Source organism: Mustela erminea, chromosome 13 (genome assembly GCF_009829155.1).
Source record: "Mustela erminea isolate mMusErm1 chromosome 13, mMusErm1.Pri, whole genome shotgun sequence".
Classification (NCBI taxonomy): domain Eukaryota; kingdom Metazoa; phylum Chordata; class Mammalia; order Carnivora; family Mustelidae; genus Mustela; species Mustela erminea.
The window spans coordinates 82,598,045-82,624,882 of NC_045626.1; the positions used below are offsets into that span (position 1 = coordinate 82,598,045).

The 26,838-nt window shown below is 49.6% G+C and overlaps 1 protein-coding gene across 3 annotated transcripts in view; it reads right to left on the reverse strand.

The window, feature by feature from the left end:
• Positions 1-526: 526 nt before the first annotated feature.
• The window catches only part of RPH3A (rabphilin 3A), a 100,208-nt gene continuing 73,896 nt past the window's right edge, over positions 527-26,838 (reverse strand). For all 3 annotated transcript variants that reach the window (XM_032310746.1, XM_032310747.1, XM_032310745.1), the window contains 10 exons: positions 26,550-26,789; positions 25,298-25,377; positions 22,522-22,596; positions 20,951-21,060; positions 15,004-15,130; positions 11,708-11,764; positions 10,868-11,022; positions 6,704-6,785; positions 3,570-3,666; positions 527-2,774 (listed from right to left, as the gene is read on the reverse strand). In XM_032310746.1, coding sequence (XP_032166637.1) covers positions 2,644-2,774; positions 3,570-3,666; positions 6,704-6,785; positions 10,868-11,022; positions 11,708-11,764; positions 15,004-15,130; positions 20,951-21,060; positions 22,522-22,596; positions 25,298-25,377; positions 26,550-26,789 — 1,154 coding nt within the window. In that variant the 3' untranslated portion in view covers positions 527-2,643. The remainder of the gene's footprint in view (positions 2,775-3,569; positions 3,667-6,703; positions 6,786-10,867; positions 11,023-11,707; positions 11,765-15,003; positions 15,131-20,950; positions 21,061-22,521; positions 22,597-25,297; positions 25,378-26,549; positions 26,790-26,838) is intronic.

The window sequence follows — 26,838 nt, forward strand, 5'->3', positions numbered from 1 at the left end:
GCTCCTTGCAGGATAGAAGAACATAAAGGAGACATGGATGATCTGTGATATTATTAACCAGGATGTTAAGGACAGTGCATCAGGAGTCCAGTGAAACAGCTCCTTTCTGGCATTGCTGCCGTGAGCCATTGGCCATGTCGTTCCCTGCCCTGGGCTTTGGGTTATTCCTCTGTCAGGTAAGTGAGTCAATAGAACTTGGCCTTTGTTCAGCTCTTTTTTCTCTTTGCATCTTGACATTGTCTCATTTCATGCCATGCAGGATTTTCCCCAAGGTTGAGGAAGAAGGGAGAAGAGATGCTGGCCCCCTGTTGGGTGGGCATCAGCAAAGAGCATTCTTCTACCTGGGTATGGAGTCAGCCAACAAGGACAGGGACCACATCTGCCTTGTCCATGGCCGAAACCCCAAGGGCTGGTACATAGCAGATGCTCATTAAACACTGACTCTCCAAATAGCATCAAGTATCCTGATGAGGAGGAAGCACTTCCAGAAACCAGAAAGGAAAAACCCAGACCACCAGCTTTTCCTGGATATTCCTACTTTATTTTTGGCTACATCATCACAAAGAAAGGCAGTGGGCGGTTCGGCATGCACTGGAGGGCATGTGTGTATTCTAGGCAGGGAGGGGTTACACTTGTCATGGACAGCAGGCGCCCGGTCCGGGGACACCGTGAGCTTGCTGCATGCTGATTCCAGCGCCAACACCAGCGTCAGGCTTGAGCAGTGCAGCTAGCATGCTTTCTTCTCGGGGTGGACCGTGGGAAGGAGGTGGGCCGAGAGTGGGCGCCACGGGGACTGACAGAGGGACAGGACTGGGGGGCAAGATGGCAGCCTGGAAGCCATTGGCCATCTTGGGGAAGGCGAAGAGCTTGGTGTTTGGAAGATGGTTATTCAAGGCAAGAAATCAGAGTCTTCCGATGAGTTGCGCAGGGAGCTGAGGGCGGGGGCCTTGACTGAGAAAGGTTAAATGGTGCGTTTGGAGAAAGTGAGAGTTTGCGTGTCCATCTGATGATGTCTCTAGACAACGGGCTGTCAGACAGAGGGATGTGATTTTCATGGGGAAGACCAAGGAAACCGGCGAAAAAACAAGCCTTTCTCACGGGGCAGGGAAGACGCCCTGACCCCAGCCTCACATTTCTAACATTCATTCTCATCGCCTTTTCTTCTTTTTTACTATTATTTTTTTTTAATTTGGGGGGAAGAGAGCCCAAATGATTCATGATGGAACTATGGCCGCTGGCATCAGGATCTGTCACTCTCCGAAGCTGCACATTCACGATGGTATCTTATGCTCCCGACAAACTTGGTGAAAGGGTGCAGCAGACAGACAAACTGAGACAGCATCATGGACAGAGACATTCAAGGCGATTCTGCGTGAGAGGCAGGGCTTGGGGATTCAGAGAAGCAGAGAGCGCCAGGGACGGACAGAGCAGAGTGTTTACTTAACTAAGAGCAGAGGGAGGGGGAAGGCTGGGGGCTTTGGAGAGCCCCCGCCCCCACCCAGACCCAGAGCTCTGGTTTCTAACTGCCTTTTGCACCTACTTGGGGAGCCCAGGGGCAGAGGAAAGCCCACTAAGGGGCGTCTACAGAGCTGGCGGGAGGCCACCACGCACCTGGGACAGCACCAGCAGCAGGCCCAGCGGGGGGCGGGGGGCCCCTGGTTCTGCCACCAGGAGACATGGGCAGGGGTTGAGAAGCACACGGGCCTAACTGGAACTCCAAGGGGGGGGCAGTTTGAGTTTGCTGGCCAAGCTGGGGAGGGGGCGAGGCTGGCTTAAGGTATTTTTTGCTGTTGCTATTGAACCCTCTTAGAAAGAGGACAAGGAGACGGAGAGAGACGGACAGGGAGAGAGGAGGGTGAGGAGGAGAGAGTTTGACGCGATGTAGGGTTAGGGAGGAAGGAGGGCAGGATGGGGAGGGGGAGGGCGGGGGGGACACTAAAGGGTGTTGGGTTCTGCTCGGAAGCAAACAGAGGGGGCATCCTGAAAGACGGGGCTACCAAGCCCCTTTGTGTGTTCTGCGTGTCCACGTCTGGATGCATTTGGGGCCAGGAGAGTCTGTTCCTAGTCACCGGGGAGTTTAAGCTCGGTGGTCTGTCTTCCTGGCAATCAGGGCGTGTGGCGTGGAGGGGCAGCAGAGGCCTGGAGGTTCTATCTCTGCCACAGTGCTGGCCCTCGCAGCCTGGTTCCAGTCTGCTGACCAGCTGAGCGTATACGCAGACACGACCCAGGAAACGCAGGGGTGTGTGTGTGTGTGTGTGTGTGTGTGTGTGTGTGTGTGTGTGTGTGTTTTCAAGGCCAGGAGGTTCTAAAAACAGTCCTAAATGATGAAGAACCTTTGCAGTTTCCCCAGACAGAAAGGTGTTAAATTCCAGCCTCCTTGTACAAATCTCCGCCTTCCTCTCCCTCCTGGAGGGACCAGAGAGGGGCTGCAGTCAGGCCCCGCAGCACAGCATCGCAGACGGAGGAGAAAGGTCTTTGGCAGCAGTGCCCAAGGTCAGGGGGCACCTCAAAGGCAGGCTTGGGGAGGGAGGGGGTTGGAGGAGGCAGAGAGGAGAGAGGCCAGAGTGCGAAGGGCGGCAGGGTCAGGCTGGCGAGTGACCTGGCACGGGGTGGGGCACGGAGCTGGGGACCTGGGGGCCCATCCTAATCGCTCGACACGTGGTTCTCGTTCTGTAGCTGGTGCCAGCGCTCAATCTTCTTGTCCTTGTTTTTCAGACACTCGTACCAGTGTTTCAAGCGTTCTCCCTTGGCCGAGATCCCCAGCTGGCAGCCTCCTGGAGGGCCGGATGAGGAGACAGAGGCAGGCGGTCAGCGTGGAGGGGCGCATGGGACTCTCGTTCTGGATCCTAATGTCTAGCTAGGGGAAAGCGGCCGGCAAGCGGTGACCCCTCCGGCAACCTGGGGTCTTTCTCTACGGAGGGCTGTTGTGATGACGTTACCACGGGCCTTCTCTGCCCGCACACCAGCTACTCAGGAGCCCGCCATGGTTCCCTATGGGAGCACCATGTGGTAGCTTCACTATCGCATTTTTTTAAGACCTTCTGTAAGTCACCACCCCACTCACTGAAACTGTCTCCCGCTACTTCTGGGTACCCCTCGTCTATTTCCAAAGGGTCAGCTCGGCCACCCTGCCCAGTCCTGCCCCCACTCCCTGGCTTACGCTGTGTCCCTTGCCTGGAGTACATTCCTGCTCCACCTTTCATGAATGATCTTCCTCATCGTTGGAAGGGGGGCTGGGAAAACTAGAACCTTCTTCCAGGCCTCACAAATTAAGGGGACTTCCTTCGTACCCTATTTTTGGGGGCCACAGACCCCACTCTCCTCTGTGATTTGGTTACCTGTTCAGCAAATAACCCATCATGACCCAGTCACCCAGCTTCGTAAGCCCTTTCCTATAAAAGCATCCCCAAATTGGACCCAGATCGGTACCCTGGGTCCCGAGGTGGTGTTTGGATGAAACGGCCGCCAGAAGATAGGGAGAGCCCAGCACCCTCTAAGAGAAGCCTGGATCCTCAAGGCTCTTCTCTCCAGGGAGGAGGAGCTTGTCTCTGGGAGTCGGGAGCACTCACCGATGTAATCGTTGGACTTGCCGATGTCATAGTCCCAGACCGAGATGTCCAAGGACTTCTTCGCCAGGTCACTATGTTTGATGTCATAGAAAAACTCCTGGATGCAGCAGAGAAAGACAGGTGAGGGGGAGGGTCCTGATCCTTGGGCAAGAGAAGCTAAGGGGATGAGCCCTAGGGATTCAGGGACCAAACACCTGGGAGCAAGGGGGCCCTCCTGCTGGATCCTTTACCCCCAGGACAATCCCCTTTCAACAAACACTCTGTATAACAAAGACTCTCAAAACCCGTGATTCCCATTTCAATAACTCTCTAAAATCAGGACGTGGGGTTTTTCTAAGAGAGCTGCTCCTGGTCAGATTTCCTTGAAGGCAAATAGCCGTGAATTCAGTTCTTCCCTTCTGGTCGCTTCAGAAGTAGGTTTTCCTCTCTCCATCATTTAGAGATTGAGGGTAGTCGAGGGCCCTGAGACTGACATAAAGAACAGAGGCTTGGGTTTCCAGATTTTCTACACCACTTTTCTGCCTAACTGTAAAATGCCTTCATGTTCATTGTTTTTTTTTCTTTTAAGATTTTTAAAAATTTATTTATTTGACAGACAGAGATCACAAGTAGGCAGAGAGGCAGGCAGAGAGAGAGGAGGAAGCAGACTCCCTGCAGAGCAGAGAGCCCGATGTGGGGCTCGATCCCAGGACCCTGAGATCATGACCTGAGCCAAAGGCAGAGGCTTTAGCCCACTGAACCACCCAGGCACCTCCATTCATGTTCATTGTTAAAACAAATGAGGAAGCTAAAATAAAATCAAATAAAACCCAACCCCCAAAGCCTGTTATCTAACTACCCCAGAATAGCCACTGTCAACATTTCCCATGTGCGACCACATTAATGTATGTTTTCAAGTCAACATGAATATTAATTTGAATATTACATGAAACATTTGAATATCATGTAAAGTATAATATGAACATGCTGCATTATGAGAGCCTTATTTTCCCGTTTTATAACACGTCGTAAAAAACCAGTTTAGCGCGTTAGCAAATATCTTTCTGGTTTCCTTTAATGCTTAGGTCACTGTCCCTAACCTCAATATAATGCTCAACAGCGGAGTACTGACGTTGTTTCCAACTTTCCACTACCATTAATAATCAGATGAAAGGCATACTTGCAACTCCGTCATAACTTATTCAGGATAGATTCTGAGTATCGTATCTCTGAGTTCGTAAGGTTCTAAGATAGAGAGCCGCGATGTCCACCACAATGCCATTTGTGGCCAGTAAGAAAGCCGGCCCTATGCGTGTTTGTCCAGTATGTTTATACACCCTGGAAGTGGTTGGTAGAGCTCCTTCAGAAGAAGAGAAGTAGACGAAAGAGGCTGGGAAAGGAGGACTGTTGACTGGACATCCGTTGGTACTTTTGGAATTTTCAGATATGTGACTATATTACCTGTTCCTCAAATAAATGGTATTTAAATTACAAAATGTTAAGGATTTTGGACATTTTGACAACATGACAAACATCCTTTAGGAAGTTGGACCAGTTTGGTCTCTTACGCATGATGCATACATTTCCCCACAGGCTCACCAACACCGGGTACTAACATTTTATAAGATTTTTGTGCCTGTTTGTGATGAGATCTGGTGTCTGGCCTTGTTTCCTATCTTCTCTATTGCTAATGAGGCTTACTGGCTCTTTAGATTTCTTCTTCAATGACTTGTTCAGACTCCAGGAGCAGGTAGACAGGACCGCAGTCATTGGCTCCTTACTCAAAATTCAGGAGTCAGAGTTGGGACATGAGGGGTCCAGCTGAAAGAGGGACCTGGGGATAGGATGCACTGAGCTACTGGCCAGTGATGCTCTGAGCTCTGTTTACAAAGAATATTCTCCATGCACATGGATATGGGCACATGCATTTCAAAAGCAAAATGAGCACAAAGCACACTGTATTGTAGTTTTCTTGGCCCACTTTCCAACATTTGGGTAAAAAACAATGTTGACTCTGATCTGACGTCAGATCGTTACATTCAACAGATAGTTCTGGACCCCTAGGATCTGACCGCTTGCCAACAAATAACAGAAATCCAGGGGGACAGCATGACATGCAGGAACACGTGAACCCTGCAGGGGTTTTAACACACTGACCCTTAAGGGATGACTAAGAGTCTTCCGGAGAGGGAAAGAGAGAGAGATGGAAGCCCAGGAAAAGGGAGCAGCAGGCGCAAAGGCTAAGAGATGTACCAAGGACCCGCGCGAAGTAAGGTTGACTTGAGGCGGGGAGGGTGAGCTGGGGAAGGGGTGGGACGTGACTTTGAAAGGGCTTGACTGTCACACTAAGAAGTTAAGGAGCCACTGCTGGGTTAAGCAATGGGGAAGAAAAATTCAGATTCATTCTTCAGAAAGCTCATGCTTATATGAGGATGGGCCAAACACAAGGAAGTGAGTCAGGAGTCTACTGCAATAGTCCAGATGTGAAATGCCTGACAAGGGACAGTGAGACAACCGGAAGGGGCACAGTACGTAGATAGGGGTCTTAGTAGGGCCTGCTACCCAGGATGGACATGGGGAGTGAGGGACAGAGAGGGGACAGTGCCAACTGGGTGACTGGTAAAAGGCATCACTATCCCTACTTATTTCCTCAAATTTCAGGACCACAGACTACTAGACCCTGGACATGATTTCATTCCGTCTGTCTCCAAATGCAGCTTCTTCCTATGACATGCCTAATCTATAGGCTTTTGTCTTAGGCTTGATTCCCTCTGGTGACAAGGAACTCATTACCTATCCTTTAAATAATTCAAGTGGGTGTATAAGAGAAAGCTTTTTTAAAAAATATTTTATTTTTATTTATTCATTTTTGAGAGAGAGAACATGAATGGGGAGGGGTGGTGGGGCAACAGAGAGGGAGAAAGAATCTGAGGCAGACTCCGCACTGAGCAGGGAGCTGACGCAGGGCTCGATCCCAAAACCATGAGATCGTGACCTGAGCTGAAACCAAGAGTCAGATGCTCAACCGACTACGCGACCCCGGCGCCGCAACAGAAAACTGTTTTGATGTGAATCATGACATTCTAGTACAGAGCTTGTTCCTGCCTCGCACATGGGAAATATCCCAGAGCATGACAGAAGTGGGGTACCCTTACCTCATTAAACTCAGGGTTCAAGGTCTTCTTCTTTATTTGAGTCTTGTGTTTGGCCTTCTTTCCCATGTCCGGTTTCAGCCAGCTGAGGGAGACAGAGATGCTATTGCGAAGGAAGCTTAATGAATAAGATCAGCCTCTTGACCCCAAAGGCTCCCTCCCGTGCCCGGAGAATCACTGCACAAATCAGGACATGAGTTGACATTAACAACATCGATGTGCGTTAGAGCAGAGCTGCCAGGCACGGCACTTAGGACCTGCGGGATAGTTCATTCTCAACAAACCCTTGTGGGTAAGGCTACAACCCCCCATTTCATGTGCAAGTAAATTGAGCATCCAGACAAGTTGAGACATGTGCCCCAGGTCACACAGCTCGTAACCAACCCAGCGCTCGCCTCTTAGCTAGTACTCAGTCCCAAAGGGTCAGATTGAAAGCCTGGATGGTGGTTCCTAGAGTGGCACAATTACCCCTTAGGCTGCCCCTAAGTCCTGGGGAGGCGGTGACTGTATACACAGAAAGGAGAAGATACAAATCTGATTACAATCAGTCCTCCTCAAAACTATTCAGTGGCTTTCCTTGGACCTTAGGGTAAAGTTCAGATTCCTTGATGGGGCTTTTAAAGCTCTAGCCCAGCCTGCTCTTATGCTACGCTCTTCACCTCACCTCACTCCCCATTCACTCTCCTTTCCACCTCAGGGCCTTTGCATATACCATTTCCTCTGCCTAGACAGCTCTTCCCCAGTGTAAGCACAATGCCTGGCACATAGTAGGTGCTCAACCAGTATTTTCTGGGCAAATAAGTAAGATGGGCCAAAAGCTCCTAATTGTTGGGACACTTGGACTCTCATTAAAGCTGTCACTATGGGGTGTCTGGGTGGCTCAGTGGGTAAAGCCTCTGCCTTCCGCTCAGGTCATGATCCCAGGGTCCTGGGATTAAGCCCCGCATGGGGCTCTCTGCTCAGCAGGGAGCCTGCTTCCTCTTCTTTCTCTGCCTGTCTCTCTGCCTATTTGTGATCTCTATGAAATAAATAAATAAAATCTTCAAAAAAAAAAAAAAAAGCTGTCACTAGCTGTGCAACTTTGAACCTAAGTGTAGCTTCAGCATGCCTCAGGTTCCCAATCTGCAAAGAGGGCAAACATTTTTTTCCTTCACTGACAAAACTGCTTTTGAGGATAATTTATTTTATTTATTTATTTTTATTGAAGCATAGTGGACAGTGTTACATTCGTTTCAGGCATACACAACAGTGACTTGACAAGTCTACACGTTTACACTTCTGCTGTGCCCACCACAAGGGTAGTCACCATCTGTCACCAACACTACTGGAAAGCCACTGATGATATTCTCTCTGCTGTGCCTTCACCCCTGTGACTCATTCATTCCACAACTGAAAGCCTATACCTCCTACTGCCCTTGAGGACAATTTTATTATTTTGTTTTATTTTTAATTATTTACTTATTTGAGAGAGAGAGAGAGAGAGAGCACGTGAGCACACAGGCAGGGGAAGCAGCAGAGGGAGAGGGAGAAACAGGCTCCCTGCTGAGCAGGCTGCCCCCCACCCCCATTCCCTCTGTGAGGCTCTGTCCCAGGATCCTGGGATCATGACCTGAGCCAAAGGCAGAGATGCTTAAGGGACTGAGCTACCCAGGCACCCCTTGAGGACAATTTTAAAGAAGGGACACAAAGCGGGGACTGAACAGTATAAAGTGCTGAGCAAAGATAAAGGGCAATTCTGATTTTAAAAATCTTAATTCAGGGGCGCCTGGGTGGCTCAGTGGGTTAAGCCTCTGCCTTTGGCTCAGGTCATGATCTCGGGGTCCTGGGATCGAACCCTGCAGCGGGCTCTCTGCTCAGCAGAGAGCTTCCCTTTCTCTCTCTTCCTGTCTCTCTGCCTATTTGTGACCTCTCTCTCTCTCTCTCTGTCAAATAAGTAAATAAAATCTTTTAAAAAATCTTAATTCAATCTTAGACTGATTAATGGCCTCCTGTTAGCTTTCCCATGATGGTCACCAGGGCAACCGTTTTCTGGGTGACCACAGCAATGTTCCTTCCTCCACAGTGATTGGGCGGATGGAAGAAAGGGGTAGGTAGGGAGAATTATTTAAGAAAAGCAGCTTGCCGGAGGCTGGGATGTAACAGAGTGCAGGACAGCGGCCCATGAGCTAATTTTCTTTATTGGCCCATATGAGAAACAAAACCCAGTTACTCCCAGAAATCAAATTCATCCCCGACTCATGGGTTCTTCTGTTCACTAAACCCTCATTCGAAGAAAATCCAAAGCAGAGTCCACCCTGGCCTAATTCTTTAGCCGTGACCTTAAAGGGAGCACTGCATTCTATTATGAGAGGGAGGCCAGGAGAGGGAACGTCTCCCAGGCTGGAGGGAACATAAACAAATGCTCTCTGCCACGAGGGGGAACAGGAAGGGTAGTGATTTAGAACCAGAATGGCAGATGTTTAATGAGCACCTACTGTGTACCAGACCCCATGACAATGCTCCTCTCAGACCTCCAGCCACAGGGGGGCAAAATGGACTGACAAGGTGGCTGGGCTCTGAATTTACCCCAATGTTCTCGCCGTGGCAGTGCTCGTCCTGGGCTCCCAGCCAGCACCTGGGTCAGCAGGGCCAGCAAGGGCCACCAGGCAGGCCCACTGCCGGGAGATGCAGGGCTCCTGCAATGAGCCATTTTGTGCTCAAGCCTTCCCCATCACCTGGGCTGTAACTTCATCAGAACTGTACTGCGATCTAAGATTCTTCCTGCCTAACCATCCTTCCGGCCCTCTCCTCCACCCCACCTGCTTTCCCTAAGGTCCTCCGCTGGCTCCCTCTCAATTTTTCTTCACGGGCATTTCCCCCCAATAAATCTCCTGCACATCTCATTTAGCCCTGGAGTGTGCTTCTTGGAGGGCAGAACCTAATGACCAATGTTACTATTCCCATTTTACAGGTGAGGACATTGAGGCCCAGAGATGTGAAGGCACTAGCCAAAGGTCATACAGCTAGAGCATATTGAGGACTATGGGCTCTAAGGTTCAAACCCAGGCAGTCTGGATCCAGAGCCCAAGCTTTCAATCATATCCATAGAAACACACCTTTAGCTGCCACAAGGCAATGCAGAAGTCTACTGAGAGTAGGGCAAATATTACTATACCAGGAACATTTAGAATTGCTTTCTACATGAGATCTTATTTGAACCTTTTGCCTTGTGCCCATTCCTGGACACTACTGTCTCCACTGTGCCCAGGAAGAATCCAAGGTTAGGATAACTTGCTTACAGTTATACAGCGGGCAGCTGGCAGAGACAGGAGTGGAACCCACGTCTGATTCAGTGGTGGTTGTGAGGATGTGCTGTGCGGACCTCCAGCTACAGCACTGCTGACCGAGGTCTCAGCTGCTGCCCTTGGAAACCTAGCCATGTTTGTGCCGTGGCCCCACTCTGGGCTGATGGCTAAAGTTGGCAGGAATATTATGGGATTCCTGTTTCTAGGAGACATGGGCCTTGTCTGATGGCTGCTTTGGACCTTGAGGACTCTGATGGCCTTGCTGAACTTGCATCCACGATGCTTCCCCTGGCCCATCTCTCCCCACTGCTCACATGAGTCAGACTCGCATGGTGGTCTAGCAGCTCTCCCGTCTCCCTGCCTCAGGCATTGCCGCTAGCAAAGCCCTGGTCTGTTGAACCCCATCTTGGCATCATTCCAGAGGCTCTGCACTAACAGATAACACGACTCTCTGACTCCCCATGGTGGAGTTTCTGGGAATAACTCAAAGTCTAAGGTCCTTTCTTGAAACATTTCCAGATTTGCACTGGAAAAAGCTGGATTGCTTCTTTGGCGGTGGGGCTCTGGACTACTGGAGGGACATGTTGCTGATTCAAGGGGGCTCCCAATGGGGTCACTGCAACGCTGCCAACTGCCTTTGTCCCAATGGAGGGCAAAGAGCCACAAAACTCCTCATATGGGCATGTGACACACCAATCTGACTGTCTGAGATGCCAGACTCACACTCTAGCCAGTTCTGGGCACCATCTCATGGTGTGACCTTGGACAGGCTTATTTCCTTCTCTGGGCCCAGTGTTCAGTCATCTTGGGGAAGCTCTCTAGTTTTCCCTTTGCAAGGATCTAGGACCCCCTCTGGGGTCGACTCACAGTCCCAGTGACTCACAGCTTGACGAATGGATCTGAGTAGCCGTTGGCGTCCATGGCGGCCAGGTGCACGCAGCGTATGATGCCCACGATGAGGCCTCCCTGCTGAGTGCTGTACATGAGGGACACCAGGATCTTGCCACGTTCCTCTATGTCACCAATACGTTCCACCTGCTGCAGTAGAGGGTATATGAGTCTAGGAAGGGGAGGAGGCTGGGCGACTGGATGGATGGCTAGTGTTAGGGAGGAGTCTGTAGAGAGGAGGAAGAGCTGGCCCTCCCCAGTATGCTCAGCACCACGGACAGCAGACACCCTCTGGTCTCGAGGGCTCACCAACATGGGTGCAAGTCCAAGGCACACTAAAGTCGAAACTTTACTCTGACTTAGACATGGACAGAGCCCTGAGTGACCATAAGTGGGGCTAGACGCTGCTTCCAGTCTGACTCCAAGCTCAGATTTGCCACAGTCAACCAGCTTTCTCACAGTTAGAGTCCCTGGGGTTGCATGAGGGACCTGGGCAAAGAGTACAGAGGTGTGGTCCAACCCCAGCCTCCATGTCCCCATGGACAGAGGGAGAGTGACATCGCTCTGGTCCTGCAGAACTGCCAGCAGAGCTTAACCAACAAACAGGGGAGCTCGAGGGTGTGTCCTGGGGGTGAGAATGTGGGGTGGGGCGCCCACGCAAGGTGGGGGCTCCAGGTCTCATGGGTCTCGTGTTCTAATGCCTCGGGCACAAGGGTACCCCTCTTGTGGTAAACTGACAGGCAAGTGGTTTTAGGAGAAAGAAAGAAGGCGCTAGGCAAGAGAGGAAAGAGATGGTGGACCCCGACTGTGGCTTCGATACCCCCTTAGTGCTCACCTCCTCCTCATAAAGGGCCATGCCTCGGGCTGACCCAGTGGTTCCAGCACGCTTCATCTTAGAGGAAGGAAACAGAAAGGAAAGATAACATGAGTCTGTGAGGCTCATCTCCCCGCACAAGAAGGACCAGAAAACCTTCACCCTTCTGTCAGCATCCAGACCCATGAGGGCAGGACCTCCAAGCTTCTGTGGCCCTCCAGCTCTTCCCCTTTTAGACAAAACTTACATAACATTAACCATTTGACAGACTATGTGAATGCACACCAGTCTATGATATAGGGTATATTACTAACCCATTTTACAGAGGAGGGCACTGAAGATTAGAGTGGTTAAGCCACTTGCCTAAGATCACACTAAGTGGCAGGAACCCCCCCCCCCCCAATACACAAAACAGGTAAGCTTTTATCTGCTCCGGTAGAAGTGGCACAGGGGTCTTGGGGTCTGAGCCACCAGGTACTTCTTCCCCTGTGGCTCCTAAGGTCCTTTTGTGGGATTCTAGCGCTCTGAGGAACACTATGTGAAAACCCCCGGCTGAGTCCAACCTCCTCACTTTAGGGATAAGGAGAACTGGGATCCAGAGGAGACGGGGGGCACTGATGAGGCCCCTGCCCTTGGTGGGGCACATGGGGGTAACTGGAAGAGGGATGGTTAAGGGCAAAGAACAAAAGATCAGGAGGGTCCTGTGGCTACTCCGGGCCTCTGCCTGTCCTGCCACCTTCGTGCCTCTGGGGCTGGTTGATTCCCTCACAGCAAAAAAGGCAAACTCCGGAGCTAAATACCCAGATGGGGGCCTGGCCACAGTCCTGACCAACTGTACTCACTGGGTGAGGGATGGAAGAAGGGGCTGGAAGCAGCAGCTGTCCCAGGAAAAGACCCAGAGGAAACACCTCACTCTTTGGATTGCGCGTAATGATTTATTTGGAGCCTGGCGCTTGGTGTAAATTGCTCCTTGCAATTTTCCTTGTCGTGTCTTGTTCCTTCGCTGGTGCTACACAAAGACGGTGTGGCACACAGATCCTCCATCCTCCGGCCGGCCATCTGGTAGGAGGATGCTGCAGGATTTCCTCTCCTGCCCGCAATAGCGTCCCCACGGGGAAGCTGGCCCGCTGCCCAGGGGAGCAGGCACCCTGGTGACTGCAGGAGGGCTAGGCTCTGGCCGGTGCCTGAGAGCACAGCCACTGATTTGCGGTGGGATCTTGGCTGCCCACTCCCCCTTTAACCTATGGGCCCCTCCCCAAGGGGCCCATAGGTAAAAGGGCCGATTCGATTATCTCTGAAAATAGATGGCTGGGTCCCACTGTACCTCACTAAGTCAGGATCTCCAGGGAGACCCCCACAGATCTGAGTCTGTAAAGCTCTGGTTTAAAAACCTCGAGTTGGGAACTGAGTTTGCCGCCGCCACTGGGCCACCATCTCTCGTTCGCTAACTCCAGTGCCCAGCGCTATGGGCTCTGGCAGCAGCAGCCACGGGGAAAGAGGGGAAATGAGTAGGTCTCCAGGGCCAGGGCTCACACAGCCCACCGGACTGCACCCTCTACCGAAGGGCTGAAAAACCTCATTGTTATAGACCTGGTGCTATGAAATCAGACGTTTTCAGAAATGCACTGAGCATCCAAAGATGCACAAACTTCCTTTGCAGCGTCTGGGGCGAGCAGGTACTCAGGACTGCAAAACTGATCTGTGTGTCCAGAGTGCAGCTCTGGGGGCTTTGCAGGAGGCTAGGGAGGCCTCCCTATGGGGTCTTTATAAAGACGCCAGTATGGGTGGTCTCCATGCCAAACGTGTAACGACTGTGCCAGAGACATCCTGGGAGGATATGGCACACGTGGAAATGTCCTTGAGATTCCACTAGGAGGGAAAATGTTCCATTCTTTAAAAAAAAAAAAAAAAAGTCTTTCTGTTATTGGTAGTTCTGAAAGTTAAGTATTTTTTCTTCCCTGGAGTCAAAAGATACCTAAGTAATGACTGCCAGCAGAAAAAAGGGACAGAAGTCAGGTATTGGCAAGGTTTCTGTCTTCATCTGCATGTGAGTTTTTAACAAATGTGGGGACCTAAGGCATGAATGCAAGTTAGTATGTGTGGACAGTTCTCAGCAGGTTCAACGTTATAACCATGATCAATAAACCGGCTACATTTTTTCTGGACAATGCCAGCATTTGTTTTTTTGTTTGTTTGGTTTTGTTTTTCAAACAAGGAAATTTCCTATCGATGGCAGCTAATTGGAATTTGTGGCATTTTTGTCATACAAAATGTCATACATTCCCAGTGACGGAATGCATCGTCACTACACTCTTCTAATTGAGTTGTCCTGCCTGCAAATACATGTTTTTAATGTTGTCTGTCTCTTGTACTGTTCCTGTAAGTTTGTTATTAAAATACATTAAACTTTAAAAAAGAAAAATAAAAATCTCCAGTTGATTCTGAGGTATGGCCCTACTGGAGAGCCTCAGTGTGGTTCCTGTTCTGTCCGAAAAGGCGAGTGCCACACCGAGGGGTCATAGCTCCTATTGCACACTAACCCTTAAAGGACCTTATGAAGCTGGTACTTACTACAGGATTCCATTTTGCAGATGAGAAAACTAAGGCCTAGAGAGGTTAAGTAATTTGGTTAAAATAAAGTAAAATATAAATAAAATAAATAAAAATAAATAAATAAAATAATAAAATAAGTAATTTGGTTAAAAAAAGAGGTTAAATAAATAATACATGGCAGAGCCTGAGATCCAGACCCAGGGAGTCTGGCTCCAGAGTTCGTGCTCTTAAGCAGTACGTGACCTTGTCTCCTGTCGCTCTGTGCAGTGCTTTATGCACTCATGACCGGCAAGTGGGTCAGCCAGCATTATTTTCCACGATAATACACAGTTAATTTATGAGTGCTTATTAGACACTAGGTTCTTCCCTGATTCTATCTTTCATGCAATCCTCCTCTGGCGCAGGTCCTGTTAGAAAGCCCATTTTGTAGACAAGAAAAACTGAGGCTCAGGAGAGTTCAGACTCTTGACCAAGGCCAGGGAACAGGGAAGTGGCAGAGCTGGGCTTTGAACCCAGGCAGGCCACACTGCTATAGCACACTGCCCTTCCCAGTTTCACCACGGAGGATTCCGAGGTCAGAACTGATGCCAACACAGAGTTGGTAAAAGGCAGAGCTGGGGTGCCAACGCCCACACTCTGATCCGAAATCTCCCTCCTACCTCTACTGTCAGGCACCCCGCAGATCACCCCCTTTGCAGGCCCAGAGGAAGGTCCCCAGCCCCCAAATCCTTCTCTCCCATCGCGCCTCGGGCAAAGGTGCTCACCGGGATCACCCGCTCCAGACAGATATTAAAGTTCTTCTTCTGGTTGGGCTTCAGTTTCTTGAGTGAAAATCTGGTCTCACCGATAAACTCGTTATGGCCAAATTTGTCCTCATCACAGACAGAGATCCTGCGATCGACGTCAGGGGTGGGGAGAGAACACAGAGCCCCAATTGAGCAAATACTATGTATCAAGATTTATGATTGATAACTGGCAGGGAATGGGTAATGAGCATAGGAATACTTCAATTTCCTACTTCTTCTTCTTCTTCTTCTTTTTTTTGACAGAGAGATCACAAGTAGGCAGAAAGGTAGGTAGTGGGGGGTGGGTGTAGCAAGCCTCCTGCTGAGCAGAGAGCCCGATGTGGGGCTCGATCCCAGGACCCTGGGATCATGCCCTGAGCCAAAGGCAGAGGCTTTAACCCACTGAGCCACCCAGGTGCCCCTCCTACTTCTTGAGCACTAGGTCAGCTACTTTACGTTTCTTCTTCATTGCAGTGTAACTTCCAGGCAGTAATGTGCCCACATCTTAAATTTATAGCCCACTGAACTTTTGTATATGCACACACTGACGGAACCACCACCCAGATCAAGATCTAGAACATTCTGGCTCCTGGAAGATCTCCATGCTCCCTCCTAGTCTTGACCTCCCTTAATGAAAACCACCCTCTTGGCTTCTGCAAGATTCCTATCCTCTTGTTTGGGGCCCTCATATACATAAAACCAGATGGCATGTCTTCCTTTATGCTTGGCTTCTTTTGCCCATCACCTGTGTCTACAGTAATGTGTCCTTTTCACGGCTGTATAGTATTCCATTGTATAGCCATCCCAGAATACTTCTGCTACTGAAGGACATTTGGTTTGGGCCAATTTCTAGCTTTAAGCTATGATGAATAAAGCTTCCAGAGAACACTCCTGTCTGAGTCTTTTGTATGCACATGGATGTATTTCTACTGTGTATCTTCCTAGGGGTGGACATGCTGAGTCCCAGCCTACACATACGTTTAGCTTCAGTAGAAACTTCCAGTTTTCCAGAGTGTTTCCACCCATTTTACCCCCACGCAGGCCATGCTGGTTCTGGCTGCTCTTCTTTCTTGCTAACTTTGATTTTTGTCGGTCTTTCAGCAATAGTATCTCACTGCGGTTTTGATTTATAGTTCCCCGGCAGCTAAGGAATGCTTTATGGCCATCTACACATAATCTTCTGCAAAGTTGGGCCAGGAATGTTGTCAGCCTCTCTTGCTTTAATGTGTTCTCTATGCAAACCTGTGAGTTTCTCACTTTAGAGTGGAGACTGGGGGCCAGAGATGTAGAATAATTTTTCCCAGGTAAGAGGCAGAACCAGGATTTGAATCCAGATCTCTGTGAATCCTCAAACACTATATTGTCCCTGGTTATCTGCTCCGAATAGCAGTGAGTAGGAAGAAGTACACACAGAAAGGGCAGGTCACGGAAAGGTCCCTCGGGAGGTGAAAAGGACCGGTCACGGCATGATGATTCATCCTGACAGACACCAAAGGGGAGGAAGGATGCATCCCCCTGAGGCACGGGAGGTAGGGACCAAGGGTATCTTCCCCCTTGGCCATTGACTTGCTTCATCAATTTGCTGAATAATGTTCAAAGCGCTGGAGAGCCAGGGCACCCTCATGGCTGGGCCCCCCACTGGTTAGGACTGGGAAAACAAGCTGTCTCTGCTTGGCTGGTGAGACTGTGACCAACCTCGTCCCTCCGCAGGGCCACGTGTCTCCAAAGACTTAAGGATCATCTTTTTTTTTTTTTAAGATTTTATTCATTTATTTGACAGAGAGAGATCATAAGTAGGCAGAGAGGCAGGCAGAGAGAGAGGAGGAAGCAGGCTCCCCGTTGAGCAGAGAGCCCGATGTGGGACTTGATCCCAGGACCCTGAGATCATGACCTGAGCCGAAAGTAGAGGCTTAACCCACTGAGCCACCCAGGCATCCAAGGATCATCATTTCTGAACCAATAATGCCAGTTCTAGGAATTTATCTCAAAGACATAAGAAGTGCAAAAATCCTTAACTACAAAGGCGTTTATCACTGTTGTTTCAAATAACGTATGTATTCCATAATGGGGGATACTTAAGAGAGATCATGAAACAACCATAAGAATATAACATGGAAAACAGTGTTGTAATTGGTCATCAGGGAAAGGCAAGACCATAACACAACACCACTACACACCCACCAGAACGGCTGGAAGGACAATGTGTTGATGAGGCTGTGAACGAATGGGGACTTTCGTACATTCCCTACGGAAAATTGTCAGTTTCTAAAAAGCCGAGCATACACCTACACTAGGAGTCTCCCATTACACTCCTGAGAAGAAAAGCACGCGTAATACAATGTCAGTAGACTGTTCCTAGCAGTACTACTATAATAGCCCCCAAAGGGAAACCAACCAAATGTCCATTAATAGTAGAACAGGTAAAGGAAACTAGTACAGTCACACAAAGGGATACTAAAGAGTGGAAAATTGGGCACACTGGGTGGCTCAGTGGGCTGAGCCTCCGACTCTTGACTTTGGCTCAGGTCATGATCTTGGGGATGTGGGATTGAGCCCTGCATCAGGCTCTGTGCTCAGCCAGGCATCTGCTTGGGATTCTCTCTCTTCCTCACTCTCTGCCCCTCACCCCCTCACCCCACCGTGTGCTCTCTCTCTCTCTCTCTCTAAAATAAATGAATAAATCTAAAAAAAAAATAGTGACAAGAATCAACAATCTACAACTACACACACAACTTGGGCAAGTATCACAAATACAATATTAAGTGAAAAGACAGGAAAGAGTCACGCTGTATCATTCCCTTCATGTAAAGTACAAAGCCAGACTGAGTTCATTGTCCTTTACGTGTCAGGGTCGTGATTACCCTTGGGGGGGGGGGGGTCCTCACTAGAGGGACAGTACCAGGGACAGGGTGTCTGCGGTCTGGGAATGTTCTGTTCCCAGACCTCAGAGTGCTGACTGCGTAAAAACTCATCAATCTGTACAGTTGTCATGTGTGCATTTTCCTAAGTGGCTGTTACCCTTCAATAAATATGCTTTCTTTTAAAGATTTTATTTATTTGACACAGAGAGAGAGAGATCACAAGTAGGTAGAAAGGCAGGCAGAGAGAGAGAGAGGGAGAAGCAGGCTTCCTGCTGAGCAGAGAGCCCGATGCGGGGCTCGATCCCAGAACCCTGAGATCATGACCCAAGCCAAAGGCAGAGGTTTAACCCACTGAGCCACCCAGGTGCCCCAAAAATGCTTTCTTAAAATAATAGTGTAGCTGCTGGGAATGGACGTGGAACAGCCAATTTGAAAAGCAGTTTGTATGACTTGTAAAAGAACAACAAACAAAAAAACATCCACTATGATCCAACAAACACTCCCTTTTGGCTTCTATCCTAAGGAGACACTGGTATGTACACAAGGAAGCGTAAAGAATGCTCGTTGCAACTTTGTAAAAGAGAGAAGCTGGGAACAACCTAGACGTCCTTCCACAGGATCGTGGCTGAAGAAACTGATACCATTTATGTAAAATTTAAAACAGGCCTGGGGCACCTGGGTGGCTCAGTCAGGTTAAGTGTCTGACTTTTTTTTTTTTTTTTAAGATTTTATTTATTTACTTAACAGAGAGAGATCACAAATAGGCAGAGAGGCAGACAGAGACAGAGAGGAAGCAGGTTTCCCACGGAGCAGAGAGCCTGATGCGGGGCTCGATCCCAGGACCCTGAGATCATGACCTGAGGCGAAGGCAGAGGCTTAACCCACTGAGCCACGCAGGCACCCCAAGAGTCTGATTCTTGATCCTGGGACAGATCGAGCCCCATGTGGGGCTCTGCAGCTCAGTGGGGTGTCCGCTTGAGATTCTCCCTCTCTCTGTGCCCCTCCTGGCTGCTCACTCTCTCTCTCTCTCTCTAATAAATAAATCTTTTAAAAAATTTAAAAACATTCCAGACAATGCCATCATTGTTTCTAGATACATAATCATGTAGTTGACGTTGAAAGCATGCTTGGGAATGATAGCCGTACCATTCAGTGTGCATTTTGCCCTGAGTAGGGGACGAAGAAAAGGAAGGGATGGGCAGGGGGGATATGACGGGAGCTTTGGTCCGCATCTGCAATGCTTTCTTTCTTGAAAATAATATCAGCTTTAAAAGCTGAAGAACATACAGCAAAATATTAAGATTTTCTTAAAGACTAAGAGCTGCTACTGGGTATTTACGCCAAAGACACAGATGTAGTGAAAAGAAGGATCATCTGTACCCCAATGTTCATAGAAGCCATGGCCATAATCACCAAACTGGAAAGAGCCAAGATGCCCTTCAGCAGACGAATGGATAAAGAAAATGCGGTCCGTATATACAATGGAATATTATGCAGCCATCAGAAAGGATGAATACTCAACTTTTGTAGCAACATGGGCGGGACTGGAGGAGATTATGCTGAGTGAAATAAGTCAAGCAGAGAGAGTCAATTAGCATGTGGTTTCACTTACTTGTGGAGCATAAGGAGTAACATGGAAGACGTAAGGAGAAGGAAAGGAAAAGTGAGTTGGGGGAAATCGGAGGGGGAGTCGAACCATGAGAGACTGTGGACTCCAAGAAACAAACGGAGAGTTTTGGAAGGGAGGGGGTGGGGGGATGGGTGAGCCTGGTGGTGGGTATTGAGGAGGGCACGGACTGCATGGAGCACTGGGTGTGGTGCATAAACAGTGAATCTTGGAACACTGAAAAAATTAAATTAAATTAAATTTTAAAAAAAGACTGAGTGCTGAGTTTATGGATGTTTGTTTTATTATGTTTACACTTTTCTGTACGGTTGTAATATTTAATGATAAAACATTTTTAAAAATTTGTGATAAATCGTTCTGTGTAACACACCGAAGCAGTCAAATATTTGGCAGATCTAAATGTCTTCCCACAACTATAACTCTAAGATACAATGTTAAGGGAAAAGGCAAGTTCCAGATCTATACAGCATGGTACTTTCTAGGTTGTAAGCAGTAGTAGGAATAGGCACATATTCACGGAGGGAGGGAGTGGACCCAGGCTGGTGGAGGGGACTGACATTTTTTTTTTTTTTTAAATTTTAAAAAAGGCTGCTTTTATTTATTTGAGAGAGGCAGCGAGCAGGCAGGGGAAAGAGAGAGAGCAGGAGAGAGAGTGAGCAGGGGGGAGGGGAAAAGGGAGAGGGAGAAGCAGACTCCCCATTGAGCAGGGATCAGTCCCACTGATCGGGGGCTCGGGGCTCGATCCGAGGACCCTGGGATTGTGACTTGAGCCAAAGGCAGACGCTTAACTGACTGAATCACCCACACACCCTGGGGTCTAACATTTAAAAGGAGCTTTGCCTTCTCTGTAAGTTTTTATTCACGAGAAACATGTATTTGCTTATTACCTGCATAATTAAAAATGCAATTTAACAGAACACTGGAGAAGAATATAAAGAATATTAAATGGCGGGACGCCTGGGTGGCTCAGTTGGTTAAGCAGCTGCCTTCGGCTTGGCAGGGAGCCTGCTTCTCCCTCTGCCTCTGCCTGCCATTCTGTCTGCCTGTGCTCGCTCTCTTTCCCTCTCTCTGACAAATAAATAAAATCTTTAAAAAAAAAAAAAAGAATATTAAATGGCATCAATATAGTGTTAAAAGAGGCTGATTAATTATTAGAACCATCTGTGTTTAGAACACTTAATTTTATAAGAAACGTTTGCACACATTGTAAATACACACACACACACACACATAAATACACATATGACCTGAACATCCAGACACCATGATGTTAAGAGTTTTATCTGTATTTTCAAAAGTCTCTACCAGAAACATATGTTGTTTTTGTAGAGGTAAAAAAGAAAGAAAGAAACTTTGCAGATATATTTTCAAGAGTGGCCTCTGGCCCCTCTTCTCCATTTCCCCAGCCTCAGTCCCCTCCCCCACCACGCGCAGGTACCTGAGCGTCTTCCTCTGCATGTCATCGTCTGTGATGCCGTGATAGACAAGGGTCTCATTCCAGACAGGGTTCCGGGTGTTCCGCAGAGTTTTCGTACGAAGCTTGTTGGACTAGAGCCCAGAGAGATAGACAGACACCTGCCTTGGTGGGAAGCCAGCCCTGCAGCCCCATCCTTTGGGTTGACTTGGGGTGGGAAGGTGGGTGATGTAGGCGTCTGCTCCCCTTACAAGTGTCTGGGGGCCCAGTTGCTCCCATGTATGCTCTCAGTGAGTGGAGGGCATACCCTATGCTGCTACAGCCTTCATCAGTAATGGGCACTGGGCCACCCCTCTCTCCATGTGCAGGGCCCTCTCTTTGAACTTTCCACTAAGATTAGAAAGCATGAGGGGGAAAAAAAGTGATTTATAGGCCAGAAAGGCAGAAATAAAGAGTCATCCACTTATAGGCAGTGAAAAAACAATTTCTGGGAGGTATTGAAATAGTTTCTTCTGTCTTGCCAAATAACATCCTCCATGCCTAAAAGTCCTTAGGGGACAAGGTTTTCATTTTACTCTAAGAAAGACAACTAACAAGGCACTATATCCAGAAGAGGTGGCCTGGGAGCAAATCTAATTCATACTAACATGTAAATGACTCACTGGACACTTTGGTAAAGCCAGTTTGGATTTGGGTGTGAGCAAAGAAGAGAGTGTTGAGGAGAAGCAAATGTAACTGGCGGGTCAGAAAGAATAGCGGCCAAACACTTCACAGTTTGGTCATGTCCATGAGAGGGCCTCTCCTTTCTTGATCCAAAGAAAGAAAAAGGGAGAGACAGTGTGTATGTGAATGCATACATGCGTGTCCTCTTTGTGTCATGGGGCATTTCCTACTTGCATAGATTTTTAATGGCCATTCTCCCAAGATCATGCAACCAAGTGTACAGTCACCCTTGTTTGGGGGACATGCACGTCAAATTAACACAACAAAGCAGAAAATAAAATTCAAGAAAGCACCCTTTCATTTCTAGCCATGTGCTCTGAGTGGGTCCGTCCAAAAAGAGGAGAATTAACTCCACTGTCCTTCCCCAGAGCAAGGTAGAGATACGGAGGTGAGCGAGCTGGCTGGGGAGAGAGAGGCGGGCGGGGCAGCAGAGCGCCTTTGCTCAGTAACAAACATTTTCTCAGGTGCTTAGCACTAGAGCCTGGAGAGAGTTATTCATTTCTCTTTGGAGAGGAGAAGCATTTGGATGGGACATAAAGTGGGTGGGGGAGGTGAGCCACGGTCAGCACTGGGGAGCCACTGAAGGTATCTGAGCAGGCGGATGGCCTAACTGGGGCTTCTGCTTCTCTCCTGGACTTCGGCAGCTCCCTGCAGCCCCCCATTTCTTGGCTGGAGACATGGGCAGAGCACCTGCCCCTCGAAGGGGAATAATTCATGGTCTACCCCATACCCCTTGCAAGGACTTTGCCACTCAGGAAGGAGGGGCGTTTGGGGCCAGTTAGGGGGGCTATTTTAGGCTCTGATCTGGGAACCTTGGGTGCCTGCCAGGGCCCATGTGCCCAGTCTGCTGAGAGGTCCAGGACATATGGTACCTTGCTGGCTCCCGGCAGGAGATGCAGCTTCACGTAGGGATCTGCCAAGCCATTGGAATCCATGGGCTTCAGTCCCTGCGACAGAAAAGGCAACAGCATGAAGGGCCTTGGGAGGGCCTGACGCTCAGCTGTCACAGGCACAGCCCCTGGCATCTGTCCTGCCCATCAGTCCTCCTGTGTGCTTCCTCTTCCAAAGACAGAGGAGGGAAATGAAGTATGCTGGGAAGAATGGTGGAATCAGGCAAACGGGGTTTGGAGCCTGGCCATGTTACTTCCCAGCTGTGTGACTTTAGGCAAGTTCCTTAACCTCTCTGAGCCTCATTTTCCTCATCTGTCAAAGGCGATAACTACCTGCTTCACAGAGTGGTAAGACTTAAACATGGTTCTACCTGTGAAATGCTGAGCCGAGAGCCTGGTGCACAGTGATTTCTGCATCAAGGCTGGACTGTTGTTCTTAGCATGGAAGGAAATGTTCCAGAACAAGGATGGGAGAGAAAGAGAAGCTGGGGAAAGGGGGCCTGAGTTCTGGCCCTGGCCCCACACTCATTTCAGAGACCTCAGTTTTTCCATCCATAAAATGGGGAACACAGGATCTGTCTGGACCCCCGCCTCCTGGGCTTGAATGAGGCTTGAGTGAGACACCATGCGGGAAGGGAGTTTTCCTGGGGTAGTAATTAAACTGGGCTTGTTAATATGAGCAAGACCCCAAATTCCTGGGGCCCAGACGTACTCTGTCCAATGTCCTATGCTAGGGCTGGGCAGGTGTTCCCACCTCTAGGCTCCTAGTATCCTCTCTCATAGTACTAATCCCAAAGCCATGTATCTTTGTGGCCTCAGTTTCCCCATCTGTTCAGTGGGACTGTTTGCAGTCCCTATTCATGGGGTTTTGGGGGGGATTAACTGAGACCTCACCTGTGAAGGGTGAGTTCTGGGTATAGCACTAGTGGGTGTGGACAATGGGGAGAGGGTGCCACAAAGTAGGAGATAAGGGAGAAAGCTGGCAGAATAGCCTCATGGGTAAGAGCACAGGCTCTTGAGCAGGACTTCCTGGGTTCAAATCCCAGCTCTGCCACTTCCTGGTATGTGATCTGGGCAAGTCACTTAAGCTCTGTGCCTCAGTTTTGTTGTCTGTAAAATGGGAAAGATGATAGAAACTTCCTCCTAAGTTGCTGTGAAGATTAAGCAGAATGAAATCATCGTGGAAAGCCTATGATACTCAGGAAATGCCACAGCCACAGTTTCTTGGCCATTTCCCTGACATGAAGTCGGTGAAGGCAGGGCCCAGTTCTAGCTCATGCTAGGATCCCCAGCTTTTAGGAAGTGCCTGGTACAGAGTAGGCATGTAATGAACATTTCTGGAATGACTGCTGGGGATTGCCAAGGCTGCAAACTGGCAGACACCACGCTTTTAAAATCTGACCTTGAACATCTCTGTTCGAGGCGGCTCATGCCAGTTTACCAAAGCTAATCCCACAGCCGAACACCTCACACACTGCTCGTATCTGTCACCCGCACAGCCCGAGAGCAGGTGGGTTCTCTGTACCCCGTCTTGAGGGGTGGTGATGGTGTGGCTTTCCCCCATGGCTGGAGCTGAAGGAGAGGACGGAATGAATGGGCCGAAAGCAAAACCATTACATCTGGGTGCAAATCAGCTCTACCCCTACCAGCTGTGTGACCTCAGGCTTTACTTTGCTGAGACTCAGTTTCCCCATTTGTACAACGGGGCTAATAATGGTCCCTACCTTCCAAGGTTTCCAGGAGGATGGCCAGAGCCAATGAATGTGCTGATCTCACTGTGCTCTTGGGGTATGTAAGCGCTCGCTACAGGCACTGATACAGAACAGGTGCTCAGCAAAACCTGCTGAAGATGTGCCCTGGGCATGTTGATCCAGGAGTTGTGCTAAGCTTTAGCCTCATTTATCATCCAAACCGGGACATATTATGAGCAAAAAGGGGAGCTTTTCATTATTCCGGCAGGGTCACAGGGATTGGCTAAGGACTGTCTTAGGCAAACAGGAATGTGTGACCGCCTTACACTTAATACTCTTATGGGAGAGGCACATTATTGTACCGGATTTACAAACGGCACACTGGGGCTCAGAGAGATTGAGTAACTTTCCCCAAATCACACAGCTGAGAGCAATGGAGCTAGTGTTTGAACCCAGGAAGTCTGCTTCCTGAGCCCTGCTTCTGCTTCTGCATGTGCCAGGCTTGCAGCAGGGGGGTAGTGGGGTGAAGTGGGGGGGGGGGACTCCAGTCAGTACTGGGTGCTGGCATCATCCAGCTCTCCTCGGGGTCCGGAGTTGAGTCGGATCGCTCCCCCCTGGAGCCCACAGCATGGAGATGGCCCAGTATCGGCAACAATGGGTGCCCCCTCCCCCACCCCGCCTCTGGCTGCTGCTCCAGCCCGACAGTCATAGGAGCACAAGGAGCCACTGGGTAGGCCTGTTAGCTACCAAGTCCGGCTGGCATCACTGCCAGGCAGCCCCTCTGCTTCAGTCCCTCCAGAGGCTGCGGACATAGCCTGGCCCATTTCAGCTCTGCCCTTGACTGGCGGCTGCCTCCACTCCCAGGAGGCAGTGACAGCCCGGTGAAACCCCCCCTGCACCCACCCCCCAAAGGAAGTCCTCCAAAGGAAGCATCCGTGGCTAATTCCTGCCCCTTTCTCATCACTGTCACTGTCACACATAGACAGGCCCGGTCACCCATGCCATCCCCAAGTCCCCAAGACATGCCTGAGCATTCCGAGAGGTCCCCAGCTTGGCCTCTCACTTACTTTGGCTTTTATGATGGTGCAGTGCAGGGAGCTATTGTCCTGGTCGTAGAGAAGGCTGAACTCCAGGGCACCCAGGGTGGCTGAAGGAGGCAGAGGCAGGAACCAAGAGAATATTCGTTCAGTCACTCGGCAAACATTTCCTAAGCACTTACTATGTGCCCAGTCTGGTGGAGGCACTGAGCCTACAGAGGGGAAGACTCGGTCCCTGCTCTGGATACCCCATCCTGGTAGACCCTCCTTTCCTTCGGAGCCCTCAGCACACCTGTGATCACTGACTCTCACTTAATCGTGTGTGCAACTGCCCAATTACTGATTTCCCATCCTGCTAGACCGAGAGCCCCCTGACGGCAAGGGCTGTGACTGTCTCGTTCATTGCTGTGTCCCCACTGGGCACAGTACAGAGGACACAGTCGGTGCTCACATAGTCACAACAGGAAGAAATGAGTCTGAGCATTTGCTTTTGCCTCTGCCTGGAATATTCTGCCATTTTCCATCAAGGAGAGGCGACAAGACGGGTCAAAGCCAGGCCACTGAAAATGACCATGGGTCACTTCTTCCATCTGTGTCCTGTCTGTCCCCCTGACTAGGAGCTCTTGCAATGCTCCCAACCCCACAATACATATTAGATCCAGACACTCGTCCATCTATGTCTCCCTCCAGCACACAAAGGCCATCGCAGCTCTCCCTTGTTGCTCCGACACACCCAGGATGACTGTCACTGGGGTGTGTGTGTGCATGTGTGTCCCTAGGACTCTGGGTCCGAATGGGCAAGGCCCAGAACAGGCACTTTACAAGTCATTGAAGGGATGGATGTAGGAGGAAATGTCTAGGAATTTTTAAATTATGGTTAAGATATTACTTCTAGAAGATATACGTTAAAGAGTTTTAGAGGCTATCAAAGTACATACATCTAGCTAGAAAGAAAGACATGAAATGCTGGGCCATGTGATATTTCCGTCTGACTCGCTGAGGAACCACCAAACTGAGCATCGCAAATACAGTCAAACCATATTCTTTAAAATGATGCAGACGGTAACTCTGATATTCCGTGTTTATCACAATAAAAATACACATAGCATCTATTCTTTAGAAAGCTGATGTTGCTTTGTGAAGTTAGTAACACCAACCTGTATCTTTATAACTTGGTTGGTATGTTTATTAGGCTTGGCATACAGGGGCCTGTTCCTCTGCCCCCGGGGACGACACCCCAAAGTGACTCTCCCCAGACACTCCTCCCGGAAGTGCCACCTACTTGCTTCATCCGAATCGTAGCTGTTGGCTTCTTCCTCCTCCTCCTCCGGGGGTGGGGGCTGGCGGGCAGGGGCCACGGCAGGCTGGGGGGCAGCAGCAGAGGCTTGGGAATAGGGGCCCGGTGGGGGGCCCGCTCGGTCGTCCCTGGCGCCAACTGCTGAGTAGCCCCCAACTCCCCCTGTTCTCTCCTCCCGGGGTGGGGCAGTGGCCCCGGCATAGCCAGAGTCACCGGGAGCCACCTCTGCAGGGGAGATGGGGAGAGGGCGGGAAAGAGTCAGCTGAGTCTCTGT